Raw genomic sequence first — 17,568 nt, forward strand, 5'->3', positions numbered from 1 at the left:
CTCCAGTCTTGGCCTTGAAAAGAAAAAAGAAAAGAAAAAAACTGGACCATTATTCCTCCTCTACCAAACTGTACAGTAGCCGCTCTGCATTTGGGCAGGCGGTGTCCTCCTGCATCCATCACACACACACACACACACACATGCACAGATTCTCCTCCCAGGATGTTTGACTGTCTATGTAGCAGGTTAGCCCTGGTGAGCGTTCAATGGCAGAGATGTAGGGGCAGTGACCTGTAGTGGAGGTCACACACACACACACACACACACACACACACACAGAGCATTCTGACACAGCAGTCCACCGAACTTCAGAATTGGTCACAATCAGTTATAATGTTTTTATAACTGTTTTCTTTTTCTTTTTCATAAATAGTGCAAATAATGAAAATAAAGAAAAACACATGGGTAAAAAACATGTAAAGAAATTGAAAAACAAATTAGAAAAATAAAAACGTTAAATAAAAATACACTAAAAAATAAATGAAAAATAAAAATGAAAAAAGTTACATTTGAAATAAAATTAAGAATAAAAATGTTAAACATATATATGTGTGTGTGTGTGTGTGTGTAAAAATGTAAAAAGGTAAAGAAATAAAAGTCAAACAAGAAAAAAAACTATATATTAAAAAGTGAAATAAATAAAAAAAGGCCTAAAAATAGTAACAAATAAAAAAAAACAATGTAAACAAATGAAAGATTATTGAAATTATATTTTTATTTCTGTGTGTGTGTGTGTGTGTGTAATAGATGCTGTTGAGTTCAGGTGTGTTGGTGACCCTGACTGTGGGTGGATCTCAGTTAGAGAGAGTGACCATCGACAAAACCTTGGTGGGACGACTTCCTGCCGACACCATCAGCCATGGTGAGCACACACACACCCCTACCTACCAACACACCGATAAGTGGGGTACAATCACACACACACACACACACACACACTCTCACACACTCAGTTCTGCAAGCGAAGGCCACACTTAGCAATTACACACACTACCTATTTTCCCAGCATGCACCTGGGCAGCACACACTTACAGGTCACCACCCTTGTTTTTCTCTACATCTTCCGTTACTCCACCCGAGGAAGTTGGAGAGGGCTGTACACACACACACTCTTGGACACACACTGTGGTCCCTGTTATTTGCCAGTGGTCTCTCGGGGGTCTTGCTTCCTGTTTTGTGTGTCGTCTCTGGAATTGGACACTGTCCCAAATCTGCTAATTATTTTCTCATATCACTCATTGTTTATAGCTCTCTAGCTCTCTCTCTCTCTCTCTCTCTCTCTCTCTCTCTCCTCCCTCTGCTGCCCCCCATAGAGCCCTATTCAGCTCCTCAGAGGCCCTAATTACCAGAGTAATTGTGTGTGTGTGTGTGTGTGTGTGTGTGTGTGTGTGTGTGGAGGGGGGGGTCACATCTGTCACTTGTTCCATTAGTTTCACACAGACAGACAATTAGACAAACACCTCTCAGCACCGCGGAGCCGCCAGAGCCTTTAATTAGTAATTAATAAGGACCTTATTGGACATTAATAAAGCCTTTATAAGAAATTAATCAGCGATGTGTAATTACTCATTAAATGATGAATGAAAGACTTCCAGGGAGGAGTTGATTCTAGAAAAGTCGCCACACACACACACACACACACACAGATATGGCCTGCATTTGTTGTGTGTTACTACTCCTGCAGTGTGTCTTTGATCTTACACATGAAAGACCCCATATTCTACATTTTCTACAGGGCCTTTAACATACACACTATATGTCCAAATGTTTACAGACACCCCTTCTAACGAATGCATTCAGTTACTTAAGCTGCACCCTTCTCACCATACTCACACCATACTCAGCTTGTCTAGTCCCTGTAGAGAAGAAGTACTGCCAATAGAATAGGACTCTGGAGATCAACATCATGACCCTATTGACACCATCCTGCCTAATAATGCCAGACGTGGGCTAGTAGAGGGGTATAAAGCCCCCCAGCATTGAGGAGCTGTGGAGCAGTGGAAGAACTGTGTTCTCTGGAATGATGAAATATGGTAGGGGTGCTCCACCCAATACTTTTGGGATGCGCCGGGGAGTCCCAGTCAAATTGCAGTCAAATCCTCCCAGCAATGTGCTCCAGAAACCCCTTTTCCCTGGGCAGTAGAGACACTGATTTAAGAGGAAACAATATATGAGCAGGTGTCCCAATACTTTTGTCCACACAGTGTAGGTTAAACAAGCTCTGTCCTGGCCGGCTGTCCTGTATGGCGCCTTGTTCAAAAAGCCCTCAGTATGAGCGGGCGGAGCTAGACTGTGGTAGACTGTTATGGGTTATAAGGTGGGACCTCCATTGAGGTCAATGAGCCTTGGGCTTCCATGACCCTGTAGATACTGACTGCTGCATACTGGGAACATCCCGGGGAGACCTGCCTGGCCAGGACATCACAGTTTGGTTCCCCTGAGCCCCTGGAACCTGGATCTTCTAAGTGACCTGACGTTCTCAGTGACCAGTCCAGCCCGCGGCCGGCTGTTTTCCAAATCGTAAATGGTGCCAGTGCTTCGGCATTTCATTGACTGCGCTGTCTAGACGCATGAAGCGCATGGACAGATGACTCGGGATCATCGTCATACCAGTTAAAAACCCCTGCGGGGAACCCAGCCTAAGCCCGGTTAGGGTGCGACTGTAACGTGGCAAGGCTTCCCGCGTTCCACGCAGCCGGCCAGGCCCGAGCTGATTCCTCGTTGGGTTTTCTTATTTGTGGATGCATTAAGAGCAGCGCTGGGTAAGCTCTTTAGGCCGCAGTGTCAACATGTTTTAAAAGGAGGAGGGCATTAACTGGATCTAGAAAGCTGATTTACGAGGGGAGACTGTTGGGTAATCCTGATCTGCCGTCTGCTTCACATATGGGCCAAAAGCTGCTCTCCGGCCGCACACACACACACACACACACACACACACACACACTTGTATAAGTGCACACACGAACAGGACCGATCCTTTAGCCCCAAGCTGCAGAGTTGGACATTGATTTGGTAATGGATTACCACAAAATCCAAAATCCCTTCCTTAAATTTTGGCAGTGATTACCAGGCACTAAATACACCACTATGTGCTTTTAAATTGGGGTAATCTTTTAAAAGCGGCGTGCTTTTGTCCTTCTTGTGTTTTCAACGCGGTGGAATGGTGAACCAGCAGTGTATTATTTTTATTTATTTATTTATTTATTTATTTATTTATTTATTTATTTTCGCTGTCTGGTGCCAAAGTCAGTTAAAGCGAATAAATCTCTCACAGCGACGTAATTAAATAATTTCACAGTAGGGTTAAAAAAAATAGGCCTAATTAGCAAGAAATAACCAAACTCAGACATTTACTGCTCACAGTTAGCGCCTCCCGCTTGTCGTCGTGATGTTTCCCACCAGCTCGGCTCACGAAAGTAAAGAAGTTTGACCGGCTCTGGGATTTAACCAAATTTCAAGCAAATTGATTCAAATTCTGGTGCTGTTTAACCTGCCATGAAGGCCTAAATAATGCAGTTTGGCAGAAAATCAAACCCACAGCCGCCCCAAAGTGAAGCCAAGCCAAGGTGTACTTAGTCTGAGGTGTTTTTGTAGGACTCAAATTACTTTACATGTAATTAGCAATAAATAACCAAACTCTGACATTTACTACATCTGTTTATACAGTCTCTGAAACACCGGCTCTGGGATTGAACCACATTTCAAGCTAATTGACGCAAATTCCAACATATTTCCATGGATTCTGGTGCTGTTTAACCTGCTATAAAGGTCTAAACAATGCAGTTTGGCCTACAACCACCTCAAAGTGAAGCCAAGCCAAGGTGCACTTTGTCTGAGGTGTTTTTGTAGGTTTGCACTGAAGCTATGAGGCTAATGTAGCTAACAAATTATGGAAGCTAATTAGCATCACACCTAAACCATCGCAAATTCTCCTCAAACCATGTGTTTAGAGTCTCTAATAGGCTTGATTATGTGTTTTCTGACACTGTAGGACTCAAATTAACCATAAAAACTAACTTTACATGTAATTAGCAATAAATTACCAAACTCTGACGTTTACTATATCTGTTTATACAGTCTCTGAAACACCGGCTCTGGGATTTAACCACATTTCAAGCTAATTGACTTTTTGCACTGGTTTGAAGCTATGTGGCTAATGTAGCTAACAAATTATGGAAGCTAATTCCCCGTCAATTAGCATCACACCTAAACCATCGCAAATTCTCCTCAAACCGTGTGTTTAGAGTCTCTAATAGGCTTGATTATGTGTTTTCTCACACTGTAGGACTCAAATTAACCATAAAAACTAACTTTACATGTAATTAGCAATAAATTACCAAACTCTGACGTTTACTATATCTGTTTATACAGTCTCTGAAACACCGGCTCTGGGATTGAACCCAATTTTAGGCAAATTGACACAACGTCTAAGCTATTTCCTCTTTAACCTGTCGTAAAGGTCTAAATAATGCAGTTTGGCAGTAAAATCAAACCTACAGCCGCCCCAAAATGAAGCCAAGCCAAGGTGCCGTGTTTTTATAGGTGTTAAAGTGTTAAAGCTATGAGGCTAATGTAGCTAACAATTTATGGAAGCTAATTCCCAGTCAATTAGCATCACACCTAAACCATCAATAACTGAAGCTAGAAGATGTGTGACCTGGGGTTTGGGCAATACGATCAGTTTTCTTTGACCATATTGGGATTCGTTTCATTGTCATGATACAAAATGAGCTGTTCTGTTGATGACAGGGTTGTGGGTTCGATACCCAGGCTCCGCTAGCTGCCAGTGTTGGGCCCCTGAGCAAGGCCGTTCACCCTCCCTGCTCCCCGGGTGCTGGAGTTAGCTGGGTGCGTGTGTGTGTGTGCTCACCGCCCCAAGTTCACTAGTGTGTGTGTGTTCACTACCACAGATAGGTCAAATACGTTTTAACGGACAAACAGGTGTGTGGTGATTTAGCGGAGCTAATTGGTGGCCATAAGAGCTCTGTTATTTAGCTAGCACTACATTAGCCCCGTAGCCCCCCAGTGCTACAACTAAACAAGCGAAGTTCAGACACCAAGCATGTCTTGTTTGATGGGCTACATTTAAGGATGGGGGGGGGGGGGGGCTGTGCAAATTTGATTTATTGCCAAACTATCGCTTTAGCGCACAGCTCACTGTTGTCACGCGATACAGCGCAATGATACGCAATTACGGTGGAAAACCGGCGAGTGTTCCCGCGCTAATTGCTGTCTAGGCTTGGAAATCTGTTCTCCGCCGAAGCAGGTTGCCTTGTGTTGTGTTTTTTTTTTTTCTTCTGTCCCCCTCACTGTTTAATTGGTTCTTTAAACAGATTAATTTTAGCGAGGGGAGGTTTAATTGCTAATCGCCGTGTGCTAAGCTGGTGAAGAGCTGCCTCTAGCATGGAAACCTTGAGGCCTACGGGCAGCAGAGGTTATACTTCACTTTCTCTCTCTCTCTCTCTCTATCGTTCACTCTCGTTTCATACTCAAGCACAGACATCAATCAGCCGTAACATTAAAACCACCGGCCTCATATTGTGTAGGTCCCCCTCACGCCGCCAGATCAGCTCTGACCCAAGGCATGTCGAGGCATGGACTGCACATGACCTCCCGAAGGTCTCGAGGCATTGTTGCTGAATGGTCACTAAGGGGGAAATTGTGTGTGCTAGGTGGTTGCTATGGTGTTGCTATGTGGTTGCTGTGGTATTCCAGGTGGTTGCTGGCTGGTTGCTATAGTGTTACTAGGTAGTTCCTGTACTGTGTTATTAGGTGGTCGGTATGATGTTGCAAAGTGGTTGCTTGGTAGGTGATGTAGTGTTGCATGGTAGTTGTTATGGTTGCTGTGGTATCCCAGTCTTAAGTGGTTTGCTAGGGTGTTGCTACATGGTTACTAAGTAATTCCGGGTAGGTGATAGGTGATTGCTATAGTGTTGCAAGGTGGCCGCTACGGTATCCCAGGTGGTTGCTTTGGTTTTACTAAGTGATTGCTGTATTGGTGCTTTTGGGTTGCAGGGTGGTTGCTGTGGTATTTTAGGTGGTTGCTATATTGCCTCAAGTTGCTATGGGAACCCATGTATTTGGTTGGATGTTATGACTGTTAACTTTTGCACCTCATTCATTCTTACTCTTGTCCTCTCTCCGTCAGCGGTGATTGGCGACCGTTTCCTGCTGCTCTCACTGGTGGAGAAGAGCCAGGTGTGTCAGGTGCACCTAGGGAGGCGGAGCCAGAGCTCACCTGAGCTCTCAGCACGACGCGGGGAGAAGCTTTCACCTGCAGAGATTAAGGTAATGCTCACACACATGGGCACGGGCACTTTTGGGGACAGGGCCTCGGCCCCTTTCGATTAAAAACCTGTAATGACGGCCTTCTGGCTTCTCCGCTGAGCTTTTAGCAGTAATTACCACCACTCTCACCTCTCCGTCCGTACCTTGGGGACAGGTGAGGCTGTGGTTGCCACGGCAGCACTCGCTAATGCTCTCTCTAGAGCCAGTGACCACTCACCACCCCCCAAAAAAACACATCACACACACTCAGGAACAGCGGAACAGTGAAGTCAACATAGCGACAAAACCATAGATTTTAGACTCGGACCTGACGATGAAACTGTAATCACTCAGTCTGATCCTCTAATCTACAGTAAACCCTATAAAAATAGTGATGAAGAGACCCGTCCTGCTCCCTACAGTAGTGTTCCATATAGTGCTCCAATGTAGGGAATAGGCATCAGGGATATTTGGTAGGGAATAGTGATATTTCTGTATAGTGCTGAAATAAGGGGAATAGTAATTAAGGGAGAATGCTGTGCTCTATGTAGTGCTCCAGTATAGGGAATAGTGATTAGGGGACCTATTCTGTCCCCTATAACAGTGTTTAATATAGGAGACCAGTTCTGTTCCCTGCAATAGTCCTCAAAATAGTCCACCTATGTAGGGAATACTGATTAGGGGACTGTTTGTGTGCCCTATTATAGTGTTCTATATAGTGCATATAGGGAATAGCGGCTATTTGTGTTCCCTATAGCTGTGTTCTTTTTAGTGCGCTAATTGAGGGAACAGTGCTTAGGGGACATTGCTGTCCTTATTATATATGTGTTCTGTGGAGTGTGCCAATGTAGTGCACCAATTTTTGGGAATGGTGATGAGCAGACCATTTCTATTCCCTATAATAGTGTTCTATATAGTGCATCGATGTAGGGAATAGTGATTAGGGGACTCTTGGTGTACCCTATTTTTATGTTCTATTTAATGCACCACCTAAGGGAATAGTGATTAGGGTCTATTGCTGTTCCTTATTATAGTGTACTATGCAGTGCACCAAGGTAGTGCACCAATGTACGGAGGGAGCAGTGATTAGGGGACTATTTGTGTCCCCTATAATAAGGGACTGCTTAGAACACAGAAAGCTGGTGCTTGAGCAAGGCCGGCATCTGTAATGAAGCACACCGCATGTGCTTGTGTGTGTGTGTGTGTGTGTGTGTGTGTGTGTGTGTGTGTGTGTGAGAGAGAGAGAGCATGCTTAGCAGGTGAGGTGCTTGCCTGCATTTGTTTCACGGCAGCTCCTTCTCCACACACAGACACCGTGAGGTTCGGGGAGAGGTCAAAAGGTCAAGTCCATCTCCTCTTGAGAGAAAACAGGTGCTCTCTCTCTCTCTCTCTCTCTCTCTCTCTCTCTATCTCTATCTCTCTCGCTCGCTCGCTCTCTCTCTCGCTCTCTTTTCTTCGTTTCTTCCTTTTTCTTTTTCTTTTTTTTTTCTTCTCCTCTCCGTCCTCCGCCGCCCTCTCTCACCCGCTCTCCGAAACAATTTGCGCGTGTCTAAAAATGCGCAGGCGAATAACAGTCTCTTTGTGGAAAGGCATTAACCCCGTTTTTTTAAATGGGGCCCGAGCCAGAGTGTGATTTGGATGCGGCTGATTGGGGGCCGGGGACAATGCATTTATCGCATTACGGCCGGGCTTTGTGGCGGCGCGGGCATGAAAGCAATCTCTCCTGTGGTGAGTCTGGCTCCAACAGCACGGCTCTGATAAGGGGACCCCTCCCTAACCCCTTTCCCCCCTCACCCCCCTGCCTCCTCACAACCAACCCACCCCTTTAACCCACCACCCCCCCCCTCCGTCCCCCCCTTCCACCCCCACAGGAGGCCCCGTCCGCTGCCCGCTTCACTGGCCTAAGCTCAGGGCCTAATCCTCCTGAAAGTGGGTTTGATTATTGCTGACCGGCAAACGCAGGCAAAGATGGAGAAGTTTGGGGGAGCGAGAGAGCATGCGGGCGGGCGGGCGGGCGGGCAAGCGAGGGAGAGAGAGAAGGAGAGATAGTGGGGAAGAGAGGGAGAACAAGATTAAAAATGGGCTTTTTTTATTTCCCCGGCCGTGTCGAACCACGATTTAGCCGTTTACCTTGTTGTTTATCAGCTGCTTATTTTATTCTATTTAAAGGACAAGTTCAGCAAAATTTCAAATTTACAACCCCCCCCCACACACACACACACACCACACACCCCACTCACCCCAAACACTGTAATCCATGGGCCAAGACATGTTGGGTGTCCGAAGTCTGCTTCCATGCCTTTGCCCACGACGCTTTATGTCTAATAGAAGCCTACACCTACAGTCGAGCTGTTAAAGGGGAACTCTGGTTGTTTATAATTGCTGCTAAATTTAATGCTTAAAATGTAAACAAGCTGCTGCGAGCTGTTCGAGGCGAAACTCTCCGTTCCAGAGAGACTTATCCAGCCGGAATACTTGCTCACAGTGGCGGTGAATGGAACCGGACGTCTAAAAGCTACCTCACGGAAGGTTACCGTAACAAATACAGCCGTGAATACACTCCCTGAGAAGATTTTGGGTATGAAAGTTGTTTTTAAAATCACGAAAATTGTGGAAGGTTACATGCTAAGGTGTTGTGCGGCAAAAAATAGTCCCCGAAGAAAATTTGGGGCACTTTTTTTTTTTTTTTTTTAAGATTTTCCACTATTTGACCATCATTAACGGTTCATATAAGGCTCAGAAGACATGTGTAGGTTCACTGGTGGGTTTGGATGGTATATAAGAAAGGCTATATTTGTGTTGTGTGTTGTTGTCATGGTGACCACCGCCCGCTCGCTGTATTTGAATAAATGACAGTATACGCTTTTATTAGCTACATTAGCCTTGTAGCTCCAGTTCTACACTAAAGAAGCAAACTGCTCGCCCTATAAACACGCCTCAGCATGGGAAATTATGAACATTTCATTTTTCATCTTCTTTTTTTTTGTTGTTGTTGTTGTCGTTGTTGTTGTTGTTGTTGTTTACGGGCTGCGCTTTATCTCAGCCCCCAGCTATTTTCTTCATGCATGAATCTGTAAGAGATCCAGTGCCACCGCGTGCCCCGTCTGCAGGCCCGAACGAGTGCTAATAAAAACGTCCCGGTTAAGCAGATCATCATAAGTCTAAATGAGGGAATAATGCAGGCTTTTCTGCAGCGGCAGGACGGGGTATGGCACACACACACACACAGGCACACACACACATATATGCGCACACGGCACGGCGGCGGTGAGGGGGAGCCTCTATTGTGCCGGGAATGGAACAGATAAGGCCTTTATAGCGGCGTGTATGGAGATGGCTTTCGCTGGAGAGGCTGAATAGGCATGGCGGCGTGTATGAAGGCTGGATCACAGCGGCTGGACAATGCGGACAGATATTCACAACGTCGCGGCACAAAGAGCTGTCAGGTGCCCACGCCTTATCCTTTCAGCCAGAGTCTCTTTATTTACCAGCCCGCTATTTTTGGATTTGCTGAACGAGGGTTAATGTTTGTAACGGCGGTTCGAGTCAGAGCCGTTCTGCACCGAAGCCGAAAAGAGTTCTGGCTGCTGGTTTTGTGCTACGCTGCATCATACGTTGCATAACAACTCAAATGTGGTCTCGTAAATTTGGACAGAAGTATTGGGACACCTACTGTTTCTCCTACCTTCTTTGGAATGACTTTCTCTTCTGTCCAGGGAAGAAGGCGGCTTCCTACTAAGATGAGCTGTTGGATGTGAGCACCACCTCATCCCAGACTCCCAAACTCACCCCAAAAGTATTGGATGGAGTACCACCATCCATCAATGCTGGGGGGCTTTATACCCCTTCACTAGCCCACACCTGGTATTAGGCAGCAGTTAGTCCTATTCAATTGGCAGTTCTTCTCTACATGACCAGACAAGCTGTGTGTATGTGAGGGAGTGTCAGAATGCATTGCTTAGAAGGGGTGTCCACAAACATTTGGACGCATAGTGCACCTACCTCGCCCAGGCCTCTGAGGAGTGGCCAGGCCTTTGGACGAGGCCCTTACTTTCCAAAGGTTAGCACCAGCTATCCGGCGTCTGCGCAGACGGCGGGAAGTCCGATCCCGGAGCAGCTCTCTAAACATGAGGCTCTTTATGAATACGAGCCACCGGCCGCAAGCTCGAATTTGGCCAGGCGCTATCACCAGGAGATCTCATTAGCACTTTAGCCCACAGAGCGTGCGGACCCTCACCCCCAAACATCCTCACAACACAACACAACAAAGCTCCCCAAATTAATAATGGAACGAAATTCCCTTTAAGTTAAATCAACAACCTGCAGCCAAGAAACACCGGGAAAACAACAACAGCCCAAAACAGAGGAAGGAATCGCCGGAAACCAAGAGGCCGTTCGGGTGGGGTGGGGTGAGGTGGTGTGGGGGAGGGGGCATTAGCAAGGCGGCTAGACGTGCTAATGTCTAATGCGTCCGTCTTATGAAGGTGAACGATCAGCGGTTCCGTTCCGCTCTCATTCCCTTTCCCCCATCCTCTCTCGCTGTGTGCCCAGGTCTCGGCGGTGGAGCTGGCGGGCGGATCCGGGCGACGGACGGGGCGGCACGTGGGACTGAGCCGGGCGCAGGACGTTGCCGTGTGCTGGTGGCCCGGTGGGCGTGAAGAAGACGTCTGGCCTTGGTCGCCGGTCCCCAGCGCAGCGGAGCGGGCCAATCTGGTTCTGCTGGGCTGCTCGGACGGCTCGGGGCTTATGGTAAACCCACACACTCGTCATTATGCTGGTGCACACACCCGGCATACATTATACAGAGATTCATTGATATTATATACATAAATACACACACATACACACTTATGCAGCTCATTGTTATTACACACACACACACACACTCCTCCAGGGTGGCCCTTTCCACTTGCTTAACAAATGCCAGTGTTTATTGGGAGGTGAAATGCAATTCGGAGAGTGATGGACAGAGAGAGAGAGAGAGAGAGAGAGGTGTGTCCAGGATGGATGTAAACTCGGTGGTCAGTTGATAAGTAGGGCCTGACTTCTTTAATAATGTAGTGATAACGACGTTCCTGCGATGCTCCAGTGATCAGGGCTGTAGGCACTTTTCCGACTCTCGCTGCCCGTCTCTCGCAGTACACACTCTCCAACCGCTGTGGGTGATGCATGGTGGTTGGAGTCTCCTATTGGCGAAGGAATAGAGTAGTGTGTGTGTGGGGGGGGGACTTTGGGGTGCGAGGTGGAGTCAGGTCTTGCGTCTTTGGGGTGCAAGCCCAAGACGAGTTTTTCCTAGTCTCTGGGGTTCGAGTCTAAGTGGAGTCTTAAGTCTTTGAGGTGCAAGCCTGAGTCAAGATTCTAGTCTCCGGGGTTCGAGTCTGAGTAGAGTCTTAAGCTTTTGAGGTGCAAGCCTGAGTCAAGATTCTAGTCTCTGGGGTTCGAGTCTGAGTGGAGTCTTAAGCTTTTGAGGTGCAAGCCTGAGTCAAGATTCTAGTCTCTGGGGTTCGAGTCTGAGTAGAGTCTTAATCTTTTGGGGTGCAAGGTGGAGTCAAGATTCTCATCTCTGTGGTTCAAGTCTGACTAGAGTCTTAAGTCTTTGAAGTTTGAGTTGGAGTCAAGTCTTGAGTCTTTGGGGTGCATGCCTAAGTGGAGTTTCTAGTCTCTAGGCTTTGAGTCTTAGTAAGGTCTTAAGCTTTTGAGGTGCAAGCCTGAGTCAAGATTCTGGTCTCTGGGGTTCGAGTCTGAGTAGAGTCTTGAACCTTTGAGTTGCAAGCCTGAGTTGAGTCTCAAGTCTCCAAAGGGCAAGTCCAAGTCAAGCCGAGTGTGAGTCTGAATATGTGAAACCAAGAGGAGTCTTGAGTCTCTGGGGTTCGAGTCCGAGTAGAGTCTTAAGTGGGAGTTGAAGTCAACCTTCTTCAACCACTGTGGATGGAGCATGGTTATCTGTCCTTTCCATTGGGTCCAGGGCTTTGAGGAGTGCTTGCTGAGGTAGGCGAGTCTGGGTCACGCTACATGACTTTTTACCCTGAACATCCTGGCCTCCGTACCTCTAGCTCTTGTCGCTGAATTCAATCAAATCCTCACAGCGGTGCTCCTAAAAATGTAGAAATGTCCCAATACTTTTGTCCAACTGTGCTCCAGCAAGGTGAAGCTGCTGGAGAGGCGTTTCGGATAAAGTGGCCAGGGAGTGTAGGCTGCCTCTGCGTTGTGTACCTCCTGCCCTGGCTTTGGGCCAGCCGGGTACTGTCAGAAGTAGGCCGGTCCAATTTAGCACTCGCGCCTTGTGTTTCAAACACATCCCACCCCCTCAAGCCCCCCCATGAAGAGAAAATTGCGGGACGGAGGCGGAACCAATCAGGAACGTCGGGGGGAAAAAAAACAGCTAAAGCCAATAAATAAATAAACTGAGGCGGAGTACGGCGGAGCGCGCTCCGTATTTATCTCCGGCCTTCACCTAGCTTGTGTTTTTTTGTTTTTTTTTTCTCCTTCCCTCACTCGTGCCCCCCCCCAACACCCCCCTCCCCCCCCCATCCTCCTCTTCCTCCTCCTCCCGATAAAGAACATTAAAGCGTTTCTGGTCTGCATCATTTCTAATTAAAGTGTTTGTTGTCATTTTCGGATCCGGAGTGTGAAATCAAGCTAGCAGTTTTATGCGGGGAGCCGTGCGGCAAATCAAACGCGCACGCATCTCGCACACACTCTCGCGCACGCACACACTCGCGCACACACACTTCAATCACTTCAAGCTCATATATATGTTCCTTTTGTTAACTTTGCTATCTGCATGCTAAGCCAATTTTCTACTTAGTCTCCAGCATTTAGAGGGGCGCTTTCTTTCCTTATGTGGTCTTAATTCCTACCCCTCTAAGATAAGCACTGCCAGGAGACGCACAAGGAAAACACACACACTCGCGCACACACACACACACGTTATTTATTTATTTATTATTTATGCAAACATTTAACATTTTTAATCATTTCCCCAGTTCCTGAAATTTGATCATTTAAATGGAAAACAGCAGCGGATGCCGGTTTATTCCCGAGCAGAGCCGCTTCCCTGGGATTTTTCCCACCGCAAGATTGTGCCGTAGTTGTTGTTGTTGTTGTTGTTGTTGTTTTTGTTGTTTCCACAAAGCTCGTATCTCTTAAAAACACTTCTCTCTTTGTTTTTTTTGTTTTTTTTTCCCCGACCCGTACAGAAATCCCATAGATAGCAATAAGCAGATATCAGATATATGACCTCCACTATTGGACAAAAGTATTGGGACGCCTTCTCATTCACTCTTTCTTCCCAAATCAAGGATGTTAAAAAGAGCTGATCCTGCTTTTGTTGGAGTAACTGTCTCTACTGTCCAGAATAAAGGCTAGACACTCGATTTTGGAGCATTGCTGCAAGGATTTGATTGCATTCAGCTACAAGAGCTAGTTAGTGTTAGTGAGGTATGGAAGTACTGGATGGAGCAGAGAACACAGATTTCACAGAACACAGTTCAGTTCTTCCACTACTCCACAGCTTCCAATGCTGGGGGGCTTCATACCCCTCCATCTAGCCCACGCCTGGCATTAGGTGGCATGGTGCCAATAGGTGCTTCTCTACAGGGACTACACAAGGTGTGTGTGTGCATTTGCACATCTATGTCAGCAATGGGTGCAGCTTAAAGTAGCTGCATGCCTGCATTAGCAGGGGGGTCCACAAATATTTCCGTATGGGAAGGTTCGACCGTTACCTTACCTTAGCGGTTTGACATGTTTGGCATCTGACATTTATGCCGCTATGCAGCTTTGCACTGGATAATATAAGAGAAGCTTGTAGCCCACCAGTTAGCATGAAAAGCTTAACCTAGCCTGTCTGGCTTTACCGTCTCTTTAGCTAGCTAACTGCACACCGCGCTGAGAGGGCAGCAAGAAGTCAAAACAGCCTGGTAAGATTCAGGAATTACGCAAAATTTATATGCTATGCTAAGCTATGCTAAGGTATGCTAAGCTACGTGGGTCCTGTGAGCTGTTGCAGTGCCGTAAAATTAACCAATCAGAGTAGAGAAAGGAAACAAATCTGGCTGTTTCTTTCATATATAGCGATGTAACAGGGTGGTAAATAGGCTTGTTAAACGGCATCAGGGCATTTTATTTATATATATATATATATATATATATATCAGTCTCCGCTTTGACTCTTCCGAGCCCACCCGGCATGTGTCTCATTCTAAGGGAAAATAACAGGGTGGTAAACAGGCTTGTTCAACAGTATCAGGGCGAGCAAACTGAGCGAGCCTTCCTCTCCAACGCCAACCCAGAGCCCCGGTGTTCAGAGGACAGGAATATTCATTATGAGTGGAGAGGGGTGTTGGTTGAAGGAGGGGGGTGTGCTTGGGGGGGTGTTGGTGGTTGACCCCAGTGGAATGGCTGAGAGCAGCTGGATTTCACGGCACGGCAAACCGACAAGTATCTGTGTAGTTCACACTCTCTGGCTCCAGTCTGGGCCGAAAGCTGCTGCTGCAGAACCTTCCATTCTGCCCTCATCATCATCTCCCTCCTTCACACACATACACACACACACACACACACACACACACACTGATACACACACACACACACTGATACACACACACTCTCTCCTTCTTGCTCTCTTCCCCTCCATCTCTCTCTCTCTGCTCTCTGAACTGGAAAATTGGCTCAAAAAGGGCCACCGCTGTGAACAAGGGCCGCTGCTCAGCTGGACTTGGCCGGGTTTATCTTTCAAGCCGCAGAAAGAAAAGTCCAGAGAAGAGCGGAGAAGACAAGAGGAGAATAGTTCTGACCAGTCACCGAAACCAATAACTAGCACAGACCTATTTGCCACGGTTACCTCTCTCTCTCTCTCTCTCTCTCTCTGTTTCTCACTCTATCTCTCTCTCTCTATCTCTGTTTCTCTATCTCTCTCTGTTTCTCTCTCTTTCTCTCTCTCTGTTTCTCTATCTCTCTCTGTTTCTCACTCTATCTCTCTCTCTCTCTCTCTCTCTCTCTCTGTGTCTCTCTCTCTCTCTCTGTGTCTCTCTCTCTCTGTGTCTCTATCTCTCTCTCTCTCTCTCTCTCTCTCTCTCTGTGTCTCTCTCTCTCTGTGTCTCTATCTCTCTCTGTTTCTCACTCTATCTCTCTATCTCTCTCTCGGTCTCTGTTTCTCACTCTCTCTCTCTCTCTCTCTCTCTCTGTTTCTCTATCTCTCTATCTCTCTATCTCTCTCTGTGTGTCTCTCTCTATCTGTGTCTCTCTCTCTCTCTCTCTCTCTCTCTCTGTGTCTCTCTCTATCTCTCTGTGTCTCTCTATCTCTCTCTCTGTTTCTGTGTCTCTCTCTCTCTCTCTCTGTTTCTCTCTCTCTCTGTTTCTCTCTCTCTCTCTCTCTCTGTTTCTCTCTCTCTCTGTCTTTCTCACTGTCTCTTGCTCTCTTAGTCTCCCTCGCCCGCTCGCTCACTCTATTGCTCTCGACCCCCCCCCCCACACATACACCCTCAGCTCTGTAAGATGCCGTTTGTCTTTGTGAAATTGAATCTGTCATTGTTTCAGCAGCAGCTGTGGGATTTGCTTTGTGTGTGTGTGTGTGTGTGTGTGTGTGTGTGTGTGTGTGTGTATGCAAGTCTTAAGCAGGCTCACCCTGTGAAGACGTTAAATCTCTTTACGGGAAGGCTCTCAAAGTGGCCTGAGCTTCGAAACGCACACCAGCCCCTCAACTCAGCAGCTCCCATTCTCCACTTGTTTGTTTGTTTGTTTGTTTGTTTGTTTACTTGTTTTCTTTTTGCCTGTCTGAGAGAGATCCCTCACTTCTCAGGTGGATCCTTTTGGTGGTGAGGAATAAATGAGTCTAATGTAGAATAAGGCGGCCGATCGAGCATCACTGAGAACACTGTCTCTAATTACCGTCTGACTTAGTTAAAGGGGAAGTCCACCAATCTTCCGAAATTTCTGTAGAATTCCGGGTATGAGGCGAACACATGCTGAGCAGGTTTGGTGTGAAGTTGTGGTTCGTTGTGGTTTAAAAAATAATAAAAAATGGACCAACTCAAATTTCTTTACAGTGGTGGTGAATGGAACCAGACGTCCGTCGCCGTGACTACAACACAAATATAGCCATTTTATTAGTTATCCTAACCCACCGGTGAAGCTACATGTGTGAGTTTCTATGGAATGCTGTGCATGATGATGATGCTGGTAAAATAGTGGGGGAAAAAAAACGTTGGGGACTATTTTGCTGCACAGTGCGCTGCATGTATCCCTCCACCATGACCTGGTTTTAAAGACGAGTGTTAGGCCGAAATCTTCAAACCTGTGTTAAAACAGAGTCTCTAAGGCATCAGGTGGTGTATTCACAGTGTGGTTGGTGAGCCATCTTCCCACTGTGACCTCCTAGATAGGTGTAGTATATGTCCAGAAGCATGTGGACACCCCTCCTAATCACTGAGTTTGCGTATTTGAGCCACGCCTATTGCTAGGAGGTGCCTTTGGCCTTCACAGACGAACACTAGCATAAGAATGAGTCGCACTGAAGAGCTTGGTGGCTTTAAGAAGTGCCACTGTCATTGCCACAAGTCAGTACATTCAAATTTCAGGCCTGCTAGAGCTGCCTTGGTCAACCGCGAGTGATATTATCACAACATTAAAGTATTGTTATCTGGCAAACTCTTAAAGGTGTGACAGGCAGGTGTTTGCATGCCTCTAGCCGTATTATGGGTATAGGGGTTAAGCTAGCCTGTGCAATAGTATGTTAGCATTAGCGTAGATATTTGGCCACAGTGCTAGTCTGTTCAGTCAGGTGTTGATAGTGCTCGTTTTTTTAATATTTTGCATGTGGGTGTGTGGGAGCTGTGTTTTGTGCTGTGAACCGAAATTGTAGCATTGTGTGGGTGGAGCTGCCACCCTCCACATGGCATGCTGGTTAAAAACACCCCATGCTAAACCAGTAACACCACCTTCTCCTACCTGTGTAACATGATTACAGCCCTGGCCGTAAACGAAAGGGTAAATTTAACATCAGCCTCGCTATTTGGAGGTTAGCCTAGCCTCAGCTATGGGCAGTGTTAGCTCCTGTAGTATTATCTTGTATATTTGTGCACCGGGCTAGCCTAGCCAGAGCAGCAGGGCAGCGTTAGTTAGGACGAGTGGTCCGCAGCGCTGTCCTCGTCAGCGGGGTGTTGGTCGCGCGCCCCGGCCCAGCTGTGGTTAGGCCTGTTTCGGAGGCCTGTTTCGGAGGCCTGCGGTTGAGGCAGGTGTGTCTCAGCAGGCTGCGGCTCTGTGGCGCTCTGGCTCCTTTCCGGAACCCTCCACCCCCTC

The 17,568-nt window shown here is 46.9% G+C and overlaps 1 protein-coding gene across 2 annotated transcripts in view; it reads left to right on the forward strand.

The window, feature by feature from the left end:
* wdpcp (WD repeat containing planar cell polarity effector) overlaps nucleotides 1–17,568 on the forward strand; it is an 81,822-nt gene that overhangs the window by 39,667 nt on the left and 24,587 nt on the right. For both annotated transcript variants that reach the window (XM_072690095.1, XM_072690096.1), the window contains exons 7-9: nucleotides 748–862; nucleotides 6,149–6,288; nucleotides 10,819–11,016. In XM_072690095.1, the coding sequence (XP_072546196.1) occupies nucleotides 748–862; nucleotides 6,149–6,288; nucleotides 10,819–11,016 (453 nt within the window). The remainder of the gene's footprint in view (nucleotides 1–747; nucleotides 863–6,148; nucleotides 6,289–10,818; nucleotides 11,017–17,568) is intronic.

Source organism: Salminus brasiliensis, chromosome 10 (assembly GCF_030463535.1).
Source record: "Salminus brasiliensis chromosome 10, fSalBra1.hap2, whole genome shotgun sequence".
Lineage (NCBI taxonomy): Eukaryota > Metazoa > Chordata > Actinopteri > Characiformes > Bryconidae > Salminus > Salminus brasiliensis.